At 42.8% G+C, this 12,955-nt stretch overlaps 1 protein-coding gene across 5 annotated transcripts in view; it reads right to left on the bottom strand.

Moving 5' to 3' along the window:
* Esrp1 (epithelial splicing regulatory protein 1) overlaps window positions 1-12,955 on the bottom strand; it is a 55,808-nt gene that overhangs the window by 27,948 nt on the left and 14,905 nt on the right. For 4 of the 5 annotated variants that reach the window (XM_028769273.1, XM_028769301.1, XM_028769298.1 and 1 more), the window contains exons 5-10: window positions 6,204-6,302; window positions 6,031-6,085; window positions 4,400-4,510; window positions 4,159-4,291; window positions 4,018-4,060; window positions 649-950 (exon numbers count right to left, since the gene is read on the bottom strand). In XM_028769273.1, coding sequence (XP_028625106.1) covers window positions 649-950; window positions 4,018-4,060; window positions 4,159-4,291; window positions 4,400-4,510; window positions 6,031-6,085; window positions 6,204-6,302 — 743 coding nt within the window. The remainder of the gene's footprint in view (window positions 1-648; window positions 951-4,017; window positions 4,061-4,158; window positions 4,292-4,399; window positions 4,511-6,030; window positions 6,086-6,203; window positions 6,303-12,955) is intronic. The other variant, XM_028769285.1, reaches the window with a different exon arrangement.

Here is a 12,955-nt window from a genome sequence, read left to right as displayed (position 1 = left end):
TAACAGCCATCTGTAATGATATCTGATGCCCTCTTCTGGTGTGTCTGAAGACAGCTACAGTGTACTCACACATATAAAAAAATAAATCTTTAAAAAAAAATGCATTTCCTCTCAGAAAGCATGATATCCACTTCTATCCAATACATGAAGTACACGCCTGTAATCCCAGCCCCCAGGAGGCAGACACAGGAGCACTGTCCATTAGTTTAAGGCTGGTCTGTCTGCTCTATTCGGGGAGTTTTAGGCCAGCCAGGGTTACATAGTAAGACCATAGTAAACACAATAGAATAAATCAAGCCACACACTCCACAGAATACAATATGCTTACTAAGTAGTGTCTATCTGGGTACATATATTTAAGAACTAGGCATACTGCAAGAGTTGGATTTTGGTGGTAACATATTCAATTCCTTTTCACTAGGCATATTCCACATAGTTTTCCCTTCATACTATCTTCACACTCCCAACTCTAAACTTAAAAAAGTGAAGGGAAAGGCCTGAGGTACCACCTAGCCAGTGCTCAACTTTTTAAAATAATTTATTCCTTATGTCTAACTTCTGTTTAGGAAGTATTTAATACATGAAAATATACACAACCTAATAAAAAAAAGTTAACGCAAAGATCCCAAAAGACCCTCTAATACCAACCTGCTGAACTTCAGCTGCTGTGCTTCTGAAGAGTTCGATGTATCTTTTACCCAACAAGTCCTTGTGCTTCCTCAGGGCGTTCTGAGCATATTCCTCACAAGCAAAGAGCACAAAAGCATCTCCTGTTGGCCTACCATCTGGGTAGGTGACGAAGAGGATGCCTTCCTTGCCCCCAGTGATAGGGCAGTGCTGTCCAAAGAAGGCTACCACTTCTTCAGCCGTGGCTGTGAAGGGGAGCCCCCGCATGCGCACGATGACTTGATTTTCCTTGGAGAGAAACTGGGCTACCTCATTGGATGTCCCTAGAGAAAATAAATATTAGAAAACACAGGAAGAAAGAATTAAAGCATCAACATTACCAGGTTTTAAAATGATGAAGTTCCTGGCAGTGTGTGTCTGTGCATGTTGCTGGGACTCAAACACGTGCTCTGCCACTCAGCTATATCTCAGGCCCTTCTAGCAAACCTCTGCATGTACAATTAAGAGCCACACCACTAGTGGATTCATAATAATATCCTAGGACTCAGAAGTATCTTCCTGAAAATTTGAAACTCTTCCCACAGCACTTTTAGCAGCCCTTTTAATTTAGGAAGCTGGCCAGACATCCACAGAGTATCCACCTGTTCTTCATGCTAGTTTAAAGACACACAGGTCCTGGGCAGGGAGGTCGTCAGTGGTACAGATTTGCCTAATATGTGGCTGAGTTCACTGTCCAGCTGTACAACAACTAGAGGCACAAGTCCTAGACCCAGAATGCTTAGGTCTCATCTTCGCTATAGTTCTCACATCTACACTAACTACTTCATAAACTTTGGGAATGAACTAGGTTAATAAAGTACGTTGTTTTGGAGCAGTGGTGGCTCAGGCCTTTAATCCCAGCACTTGGGAGGCAGGGGCCAATGGATGTAAGTTTGAGGCCAGCCCAGTCTACAGAGCAAGTTCCAGGATAGCCAGGACTACACAGAGAAATCCTGTCTGAAAAAGACACAGACAGACAGACAGATAAGGTTCTCAGGATAGCCAGGACTACACAGAGAAATCCTGTCTGAAAAAGACACAGACAGACAGACAGATAAGGTTCTCAAAAAAACCCAACAAACAGGCAGATGAACTGACAAACAGAGTCTTTAACACACACACACACACACACACAAACAGATGGAAAGATGGATAAATACAGTATAGTGTGTTTATAATTACTCCTTTGCTTTTACATTTTTTGTAGAGAATAATAAACTATGTAGGTGCAGTTCCAAAATTTACCAACATCCTTCCCAGACTACAGCATTTATGTAGCACTGCCACAGAACAAGCTCAGGATCGCACGGCTGCAGACTCCACTGACACCATTGGCTCATGACAGTGCTTACCACACTGTGCACACACAGTGAATCCAGCCAACTTGTCCCCAGTGTGCAGTGTTTACTACCATCAAAGCCCAGGATGCAGGGAGACGAGACACCAGCAGCCTCAAATACATCTGCTATCCCCAACCAGGACCAAAATACTGCTGTGGCATTTCAGAAACTGTATGTAAAAAGTAAAGCCTTAACCTCTGAAGCCTCAGGGTTTAGCTAAAGAAAGTAGCAGAAGAGGAATATTCCAGAAAGCTGGAGGAAAAGAATATTTTTGTAGAAAACAAGCCTGACAGTTGAAAAGACTCGCCAGTGCTGTATTCTACAGGACTCTGTATTTAATGAAAGTCCCACTTATATCATCTGGCACCTTGTCAAGAGTCTATTAGAAAGGCTCCAATTCTTAGATTCGGCTCTCCTACATTTCAGAGATCCATCCTGAAGAACAGTACACACAGATAGAGAAAACTTCACAACATACTAAAAATAAGCTAGGAATTCAGTAGTGATAGATAATAGCATACATAATTATACACATAATAAATAATAAATCAATTTAATATGTGGTGTTTAGAATGTATGAAAAATGAAGTTTTAAAACCACATGAACAGAACAGAAGCTTACAAAGTAGATGTCTAAAAAATTACAATAATAATAAAACAACAACTTAGGGCTAGAGAGAGAGTTCACTGCTTAAGAGCACTGGCTACTCTTGTGAGGGACCAAGACTGAATTCTCAGCATCCACACAGTGACTCACAACTGCCTGTAACTCCAGTCCCGGGGAATCTAATGTCCTCTTCTGATCTCCACAGGCACCAGGCACACATGTGGCAAACAGACAGGTATGCAGGCAAAACATTCATAAAAAATTTTTTACTTTTCACAAAGTAAAAATAAAAATATTTTAAAAGATCAGCCAGCATATCCTGGGCTCATTCTTATAAGCACTGAAAGGCTGAGGCAGGAGAATGCCTGGAGTTTAAGGCCAGCTTGGTCTATATAACAAGTTTCAGGCCAGCCTGGATTATGAACTAAAACCAAGCCAAAAATCCAACAAGGACTGATCAATGTCAGGTGTTAAGAGCACCGGTTGCACCCATGGGTACCTCACACCTGTCTGTAATTCCAGTTCCAGGAGATCCAATTCCCTCTGGCCTTCTTAGGCACTAAGCACAGACATGATGCATACACATGCAGGCAAAACACTCATACATGTAAAATTTTAAAATTTTAAATCTTAAAAAAAAAATCAAAGAAACAAAAAGTATTTTGGTCATCTTAGGTGACTCACTTAAAAATTAGATAAAGATGCTGTCTTGGGGGCTAATGTCAATAAAATGTTATATATGTGGACAATGAAAATGTGTTATGAAACATATATTCTAATAAGAAAAACTGGAAACCTAAAGTTTTAAATCTCTTTATCCCTCTATTTGTACTTCTGTGACTACCACACACCTAAAAATGGACTGGGGCTGTCAAGATGGGTCCACGGGCAGCACTTGCCATGCAAACTGGACAGTTTAAGTTCTAGCTTCAAAACCCACAGAAAGGTGAAAGGAGAGAACTGAATCTATGAAATTATCACCCAAAACACAAGACACTACCATGGTCCTGAGCTCTGGTGAGCTCAAAAACTTAGAGAAGATCCAGAAGCAGTCGATTTGTAATGGCCTCAAGTACTACAGGTGGTAATCTCCACAACTCAGAAACATTTCCTTCAAGAACTACCCTTTCCTTTTATATGTGACTGTCTGTGACCCTTTCACCTTTATACAGTCTCATTCTCAGTGGCTATTTAGCCATAGTAGTTGGCTCAGGCCTTAGGGCAAATGTTACAGTACATTAAATTCTCCAGCAGAGTTCAAAGTTTCTTCTCCCTATTTATAGACCAACCCCCCCCCCCCCGAGTTTCAGTAGGAAAGAACCATTTATGGTCACAGGAATCTACTCAGTACGTGTGCAAAACTTCAGGTTATCAATGAATCTGTGCTACATAAAAGGAACTCACCTCCGGCAATTTTAAGAAAATCTTCACCTGTTGCTTTGTAAACCTAAGGGAAAAAAGAGATATTAAAACAGGTTCTAAACCACCCATCGCATGCTAACAGGCACCTGGAGAGGTCAAGTACGTCGGGCTGTGAGCACATACCTCAATGTACCGGGTCCCCATGTGATGTTTGTGCCTCTGTAGGGCTAGATCTCTGTGCTCCTCACTTACAAATCTCACCAGTGCTTCTCCGTTCCTCCGCCCCTGAGCATTCAGACAAAGTGCTGCGCCACCCCTTTGAAAGAAACAAAGCAGATGGCAGGTGGAGGAGACACACAGAGGAGAAAGAACAGAAACCCTGTCCTCCTCTGGAACTGAGCAAAACAAAGAGAAGAAAACCAACTTGGCAATGTTGAGTCCTTTGAAGAACCTTGCGATATCTTGATCCGAAGATTGCCAGGGCAGACCTCGAGCCCGCACCACTGTGTTGTCATCAATAAGTTCCATCTTGCTGCTGTGAATCAAACACAACTTCATGTTGCCTAGTTAATGCACGTTGAGCTGCTTGGCTACACACGAGATCTACTAAGGGTCACACTGACTTGCAATCCCAACTTCCTCTATATCCTTCAAACTTGTCTGGGGACAGCTCACAGAATCAGTTGTGTCACTATTGAACGATGGCTGGCGTGTAGGTCTAATACAGCTAACGCATTCAGGAAACCCGAATAGCTCCTTCCCTGCTGTAAGTTCAAAACCATCTCAGATCAATTTCAGAAAGCAAAATTCTCTCGGTACCCTTACAGCCTGACCTAGAAAGAAGAGTTGTCTAGTTTGGTTTGTCTTGTTTTCACTCCTGTTTGGAGGTGGCATAAACAGCCCAAGGCTGACCCTGAATTTGACAACTTCCTACCCTCACCATCCGACTATGAGTCTGAGGCACCATACTGAGGTCAAGGTGGGTGGAGTGGGACTTCAACTTTTTGAATCCCGCTTGACAGCAAGGATCAGAATAAAGCTACAATTAACCCACACAGGGAATGTGAGCATGTGGTCAGAAGACTATTAAAGTATCTCTCTCATCAAACGGGAGTGCCAGCAAGCACAGGGTGTTTATGGAAACACTTGAGAGTCTCCACGCCTTAGTGAGTCACTTTCAAATCACCCATTATACGTTTTGACACCTTTTGATGTTTTGTCTTCTCTTGTTCATATTTTCAGTAATCTTAGGACATTTTCCTACTGAGTCACTCTCTCTGCAACAAAATCAGTGCTAAAGACTCTCCACTGGCAAAGCTGTCCACGTTTCAGTTCATCACCAGGTGCCAGACAATCTTACAAAAATTCATGACAGTGATTAACAACCAAGTCCACCTACGATCAAAGACAACACTTCAGACTCCTCCCTAGATGTCCCTGGTGATGAAGTAGATACTGATAGTGTGTGTGTGTGTGTGTATGTGTATGTGTATGTGTATGTGTATGTGTATGTGTATGTGTATGTGTATATATATATATATATATATATATATATATATTATCCCATGAACATCAAGAACTTCCTTAAAGAGCCATTTATGTTATCTATGTGTATGTACATACACCTACATGAATGTATGTGCGTCATGTGAATAGGCTGGACAGCACTCAAGCCTTTGGATCTGGAGTTACAGGCAGTTTGAACTGCCTGATGTGGGAACAAACCCTGTGCTTGGGCAGTAAGCACCCTTAATAAATCACTCTTCCATTGCCTGCAGAAATCTCAAGACTTTCCCTTTAGAGAGGGGAGACAGACATGAAGACTAAAGTAAGAATCACAAACTAAACAGAGTTGTCCCTAAGTCATTGAGTAATTAAAGATGTTCAGCACTTCACTAAATTTTAATCTCGCCTACAAGCTTGCTTTAAGTAACAGATGCCTTAACAATAAGAAGTGGTAAACATGTTTAATAAAGTTAGGAAAATCTAAGGGGACTTAAATGTCCCAAGTAAGAACAAATCCAAGGCTCAAATGAATAGCGCTCAGCCACTCACCAAGTGCCGCTTTCAAATTTGTAGTTTACTCTCTCTGGATCTGAAAACCTGTGATCTAAAAATGAGAGTACAGTCATCATCTGGCTACTGGACAGCAAGGCTGGGCAACGCAATCAAGGCCACGAGCGAAGGATCAAATCCCACTAGTACACGATCACCACAGAGATACTCACTGTAGGGCTCGGAGATCATTGCTAAAATTATGTTCCCCATGTCTTCAACCTGGGAGGCTCCATATCGGGACATGGAGTCATTCTTCTCAAAGTTTAGGCCTGTGGGGCTAAGTTAAGGAAAACTCTTGGACAGGTTACTCTGCTAGGCAGAATTTAAACTTAAAGGTGGGCTTTATCAATCATAGCATGGCTGTTTCTCGGCAGCCAGGACTGTACCCAGAATCCTGTTGCCTTCCTGTCTGCCCTCTTGCAGCAAGCGTTCAAGTCAACCCTATCCTGGGGCATTACCAATAAGAAAACTTTGGTTTACTTAGGAAATAGCAAATGTATAAAAGCTGTGTACACTTAGTGTCAAACCAAAGCAAACAACTAATTAGAGCCCTTTACCACTCATTATACATACAAGGCAATGGCCAGATAACTAAAGAGATGGTTGTCCATCAAGACCAGGAGGTGTACCACTTGTAATTCAGACCACATAACACCAATGACATCATTTCCATGCTTGTCTTTAGAACTTCCCTTCCAGAACAGTTTTACAGCCCTATGGGATAGCATATATTCAACAGTAATACATACAAATCCAAGTGCTCTCACAGCAACTTTTAGAAATAATTCAAGCACTTAGAACCAATGATGTCATGTGTATTCTGACATGGTGACCTTACTGTGTTGCTCAGACGGTGTGGAACCACCCCCACCCCCCACCACTGCAGGTTCTGAGAACACAGGTACACACCATGACCAACTCTAGTGCTCCCTGACCATGACCATGTCAGTATTCTTTCTGGGTAAAACACATTTTTTATTATGTGTAAATCACAACCATTTTTTTTGAGATACTGAAGTCTTTTTAAAATTTGTATTATATTGCATTTGTGTGTGGCCTTTAGCTCTAAAAACTGGTATTCAGTGTGTGGGAGTGTTTGTCTCACAGCCCGTGTGTGGCAATGAGGACAGCTTTCAGGAGGTGATTCTCCTTGTCTACCATGTGGCTTCTGGAGACTGGACTTGGGTCATGAGACCTAGCAGCAGTCTTACCTGCTGAGCCAGCTCACTGGTCCAGAATACATTTTTAACAGCACAACAGGAATCAAAGATAATATTGTGAGAACGCTCCTTTTCTCTAGAGTTTGGAATAAAGGCACTCCTGTGTTAGACTTAGTAGAATGCTTGCTGTATAGCAAGCATACTGTTCCCTAGCTGATATATTTTTAAAAATTTATTTTATTTATCTGAGTACACGGTAGCTGTCTTCAGACACACCAGAAGAGGGCATCAGATCCCCTAACAGATGGTTGTGAGCCACCACGTGGTTCTTGGGAATTTAACTTAAGACTTCTGGAAGAGCAGACAATGCTCTTAATTGCTGAGCCATCTCTCCATCTCTCTGATATTTTTAAAAGTATTTTTACAAAAGATGATAAGATCCCTTATGGACTATTTAGGAAGAAGAACACATAACTCAACAATCAAGAGTCTAGTCAGAGTCAATACCACCAACTTTTCTTTTTCGTTTCTTTAAAGTCATTTCTCAACCCACAGCCTCCTCACCCCCACCTCCCATTCCCGTTTGCTCAGGAGGGACAGTTCACAGGAAATGACTTCTCCTCACTAAACTTCTGCTTACCTACAGGGCCAAAGCTATGACAGATAACCTCATGCTCTGGCTCTGTGTGAAGACCGAGATAAAACCCACGACACAAAGCAGACATTTAATAACAGCAGGCTTCACTCCTTCAGACACTCTAGTGCCTACTCTAACCCACAATGACCTGGACTGTCACGGACAACCATCTATCTCAAATGGTAGCTCAAGTCCACACTCTCACCCCTGCCTTTCCACCGTCCAGTGAGAAAATAAACGTGGAGGGATTAGAGGGTTGGCTCCAGGAGATACGAAAGCAGGACGATGTAAACCTACATCATACATACATCATACATGAGGTGGAAGGCTATTATCATCTCCAGGAGCCACCACTATGCATTTATGAATCCGACATGGAGAAGGACAGCTGTCCTATGACTTTGGAGGAGTCAGGAAAGGCTACTGGGATCTTTGAAGAATCAAAGAATGGGAAGCAGCCCACTGCACAGGTCTGGTGTCTCAGGCTCTGCACCTGCTCCACTCGTAGGCCACCTAGTTCATTAAGAGGGCAGTGGTGACGAGGCTTCTGTGTAGTGTGTACTGTGTGACTTTCAGCAGCATGTTGTCCTCTACCCTCCAGTTATAAAGTCTAAAAAAAATAAGGAGCACTGGGGCTGCCTAATAGATCCAACAGCACCAATGTCATCCAAGCACCATCCTTAGACAGCTTGGAGACAGCTGGCCAAGTTAAAACTGCATAAGGACCAGCATGACAGTAGGTCAAAATGGGAGACATAACACTCCATGAGCTGACATGACACGTGTGTACTCTTGAAAACCTGGAGAAAATTGCCTGTTCCCAACAAAGTTGGCATTGTCTCCTTGAAGGATTTATACAATTAGGACAAGGAATGGGTTTTCGAACATCTGGTCACTGGTGGACTTCTGATTACAGAGACAGACACAGCAAATGTCAACCACATCCTAGCTTTCTATCCCAAGAGAGATGACCGAGGAATGGGAGATGACCAAGGAGGTTTGGAGAAACAGGTAGTATAAAAGGATATTCTGTTCAAATTAAACATCTTTCTTGACCACAATAAACCACTCATCCTAATTTCTTCACCAATTTAGCCCAGAGTGACCAGCACCCGGCACCAAAGCCTTCCCTACCTGTTCCAGGCCACAGTCAGCAATTCTGTAAGCTACATCCTAGGAAACTGCTCTTCACAATTGTATCACAGTTCCTGAGCGTGGAGTGCACCATCCTTTGATCTAGTTCACTTATCCTCAAATTTTAGTTCTGTGGAACTACCCTAGCAAGTCTCCAGGAAAAGGAAGATGAAGCCAACAGCGTGTCCTCAGAGTTCTCAGGCCTACAGGGAGCTGCTTGCAATAGGGACAGTAAATCCAGGGTGCTGAAGACAAAGGGTGTACAGCTGCTTCCCCAAGGTCTGCTGGGGATACTGCTGTGCAGAGCTGCAGGCTGTCAGAGGCTGGGGGCTGTCCTCCCCGAGAGGCCATGAAGAGCCAGCCCCACACCCACCCACTTTAATCTTGTACACAAAGGCCCTTGACAAGAGATTGATCTACAGTTTTCCATTCATGCACAGGTTTGACATTTGTTAATTTAAGACAAGTCTCACTGTGTAGTTCTGCCTGGTCTGGAACTTGCTTATAGATCACACTAGCCTTGAACTCTCAATTCCTCTGCCTCCTGAGTGTTGGGATTAAAGATATAAATGAACCATATCCAGGTAGGTTTGGTCCTATCTCCCTCCCTCCCTCTTTCTCCCCTACACTCTCTCTCCCCTTTGTGTGTGTCTGTGTGTTTGACACAGGGTTTTCCTGTGTAGACTGGCTGCCCTGGAACTAGCTCTGCAGATCAGGCTGGCCTTAAACTCAGAGATCCTCCTGCCTCTGCTACCCGAGTGCTGGGATAAAAATTGTACCCCACCAGGACTCAGTGGTTTGATATTTTCTAATCCTACTTCTAATGATTTTAGTCTTCCTTTTTACTTTGGTTCCCAGTTCCAACAGGGAGGCTCTACTAACTTTATGTCATGAATAAGCAAATCAAATATATACATATAAATAATTCTCTAGAAGCCAGTGAACTTGAGGTCAGACTAGTCTACATGGTAAGTTCCAAGACAGCTAGACTACATAAATACCTTGCTCAAAAAAAAAATTATCTAGATATGTATCAGATAATAGAACTATTTAAAAGATTCCCATCAAAATATACATGCACATACATATATGCATGTATTTGTGTGTATACACAGGCATATGTTTTACTTTGAGCAGTATTTTGAGAAAAATATTAAATTTATAGGCATAGGTCAAGGAGAGAGAGATCAAAAGTAAAAGCGCAAAGTCTCCTTTTTATGATGAAACAGATTTGCAGCTAAAGAATCACTTTACTAAATTCTCACTTTTAATTAAGAATGTGTCACCGGCCTGCCTTATATGGTTCTATATAATACATGTCACTGTATTTCCCATGGTGGCATCATAGAGACCAGCAGCTCAACTTTTACAAGTCACTGGACCTGCTACATGCCCAAATCCCGTCTTTACACATGTGTACACACACACACACACACACACACACACACACACACACACACACACTCCCCTCTTAGGTATGCTCAATCTGTTTCCTTAGCAGAACTAAACACAAATAATAAAGGGAAGGTGTTCCTTTCTTGTTTCTTGCGCATGTTAGGAGTACACTACTGAAGAGTTCCGTCCCCAGCCCCAGGGGTTTTCCTCATGCCTCAGCACCAATACTTTCTTGTATCAAGGACTATTACATTTTGGATTACTTGCTGCCACATCTGGTGTGGACGGAGAGAAGGTTCGAGGAGGCTATGCCTCCTGGTTTACTGCAAGGCTGGTCCTGTAACTTACTCAACTGTGCCCTCAGGCAGCCACAACAGCACAGACAGGTTCAGCCAGTTTTACAAACCAGAAACGCCAGGAGGGAATAAAGAAGAATACATACAGCCTAGCACGGTGGGAACAAAAACCCACATTTCAGGCTATACTGAACAAAGTATCTGTCCATAAAGAGGGTGGGACAGGTAGATGAGGCCATTTCAACGACAGGAACCCTTCTTTTATTGCCACCTTTGGTGAACTAGGCTGAGGGCTTAGCCCCATAAAGCTCATCTCTACTAACTTACGGGCTACACTGACAACTTCTTTCCTGACTGCCAGAAAACGGACACACTTCCAATGCATTTACTTTCCACATGTAAGCAACTCCTTTCTGAAGCTATGGCTTTAGTTTCTATCTAAGACAATCACACATAAAACATCAAAGCCCTGCTCAAGACTCATCAGAAGACAGTCTTATTACCTCCCTATTGTATTTACAATGTAACACAAGTATTCCGTTGCCAGACATTAACACACCAGTGGTACTGAAAAAGGAGTAGCCAACAGCTAGCACACAGCAGTAGTACACCAAGAACCAACATTCCCACAAGTATAGGGAGAATGGTGAAAAAGAAAATAGCAGGCACTGTATAGGCTTTTTCAAAATAACATATAGGGCTGGAGAGATGGCTCAGAGGTTGAAGAGCAGTGGCTGTTCTTCAAGGGGAGCAGGGTTTGGTTCCCAGTTCTGACAGGGAAGCTCACAAACTAACTCCAGTCCAAGGAATCAGACCCTTTTTTTTTGGAACCATACAAATGTAGTAGACAGATACACACACAGACACAGATACACAGACAGACAGACAGACAGACAGACAGACAGACAGACAGACACACACACACACACACACACACACACACACGCAAAAAACCCATACAGAAAAAAACAAGTCTGGGCTGAAGCTGTAACTCAGCTGGTAGACGACTTGCCTAGGATGCATGAGGTCACGCCTAGGATGCATGAGGTCACGGATTTATGCCCTGCACAAATGCTACAAAACAAGCTGCAGCATTTGGGATGCAGAGAGAAGGGAGTCTTTCTCCATCACACAGCACATCTGAGGTCACGGCTAGGACTACCTGAGACCTTGCCTTTCACACATATACAACTAAAAGGATACCATGCCAGGCAGTGGTGGTACACACCTTTAATTCAGCACTCATGAGGCAGAGGACAGCCAAGGCAAAAGGGCACAGGGAAACCATCTTAAAAAAAAAAAAAAAAGCAATAGCAGCAAACTCTCTTATACCAGAAATATGCTGGGGAAAGTATTCAAATTCTTAGTTTAATTTCATTTACTCTTTCCAAGAAAAAAAATCCCTATGAAACAAATCGTACTTCCTGGAGGTATTAGCATAATAAAGGGCCACGTAAAGGGATTTCAAACCCACCAGGTGAGTCAGACAGACCCTACAAGCAGTAAGACTAAGTAGGCACAAGCCAACACAGCAAGTGGCAGCTCACACCTGAACCATAGCCACTTGGGAGGCAGGAAGTGCAGACTCATGAGGCTACACTGGCATCATAGTGAAATAATGCCTCAAAAAAAAGAAAGAAAGAAAGAAAGAGAGAGAGAGAGAGAGAGAGAGAGAGAGAGAGAGAGAGAGAGAAAGAAAGAAAAAGAAACAGGCATATTTAAGAGTTGAAGATATGAGCCGGGCACGCCTTTAATCCCAGTACTTGGGAGGCAGAGGCAGGTGGATTTCTGAGTTCGAGAGTTCGAGGCCAGCCTGGTCTACAGAGTGAGTTCCAGGACAGCCAGGGCTACACAGAGAGACCCTGTCTCGAAAAACCAAAAAAAAAAAAAAGAGTTGAAGATATGGAACACTGTTTTTCTGGCCTGCACAAGACCCCAGGATCAGTCCCCAGCACTACAACAAACAATAAAAGATTTCTCCCCCCCCCCCCTCCAGGTCTATCTCAGGTTATCCCAGAACAAAATATCTATTCCAGGCTGCTCTAAGACCCTCAGAGGCAAAAGGATATTTATATAAAGTAAGCAAATTAGGAAAAGACTCCATGAAAAGAAAAACTAAGGCCCTTCTTTGGTTTAATTTTCCCTTCATTTACAAACAAATTTTGTTTTGATCAAATCCACTCTCACTCAACCCACCCCTCTTAACTCCTTCTGTGGTCCCCAGCCTCCCATTCCCATCTTCTTCTGTTTCTCTCTCACATGTACACATGTATGCTCTTAATCTCATGTGTGTGTGTATG

The sequence above is a fragment of the Grammomys surdaster genome, unplaced genomic scaffold (assembly GCF_004785775.1).
Source record: "Grammomys surdaster isolate TR1022 unplaced genomic scaffold, NIH_TR_1.0 64, whole genome shotgun sequence".
In the NCBI taxonomy this organism is placed as follows: domain Eukaryota; kingdom Metazoa; phylum Chordata; class Mammalia; order Rodentia; family Muridae; genus Grammomys; species Grammomys surdaster.
This window is presented reverse-complemented; position numbering and strand designations above follow the sequence as displayed.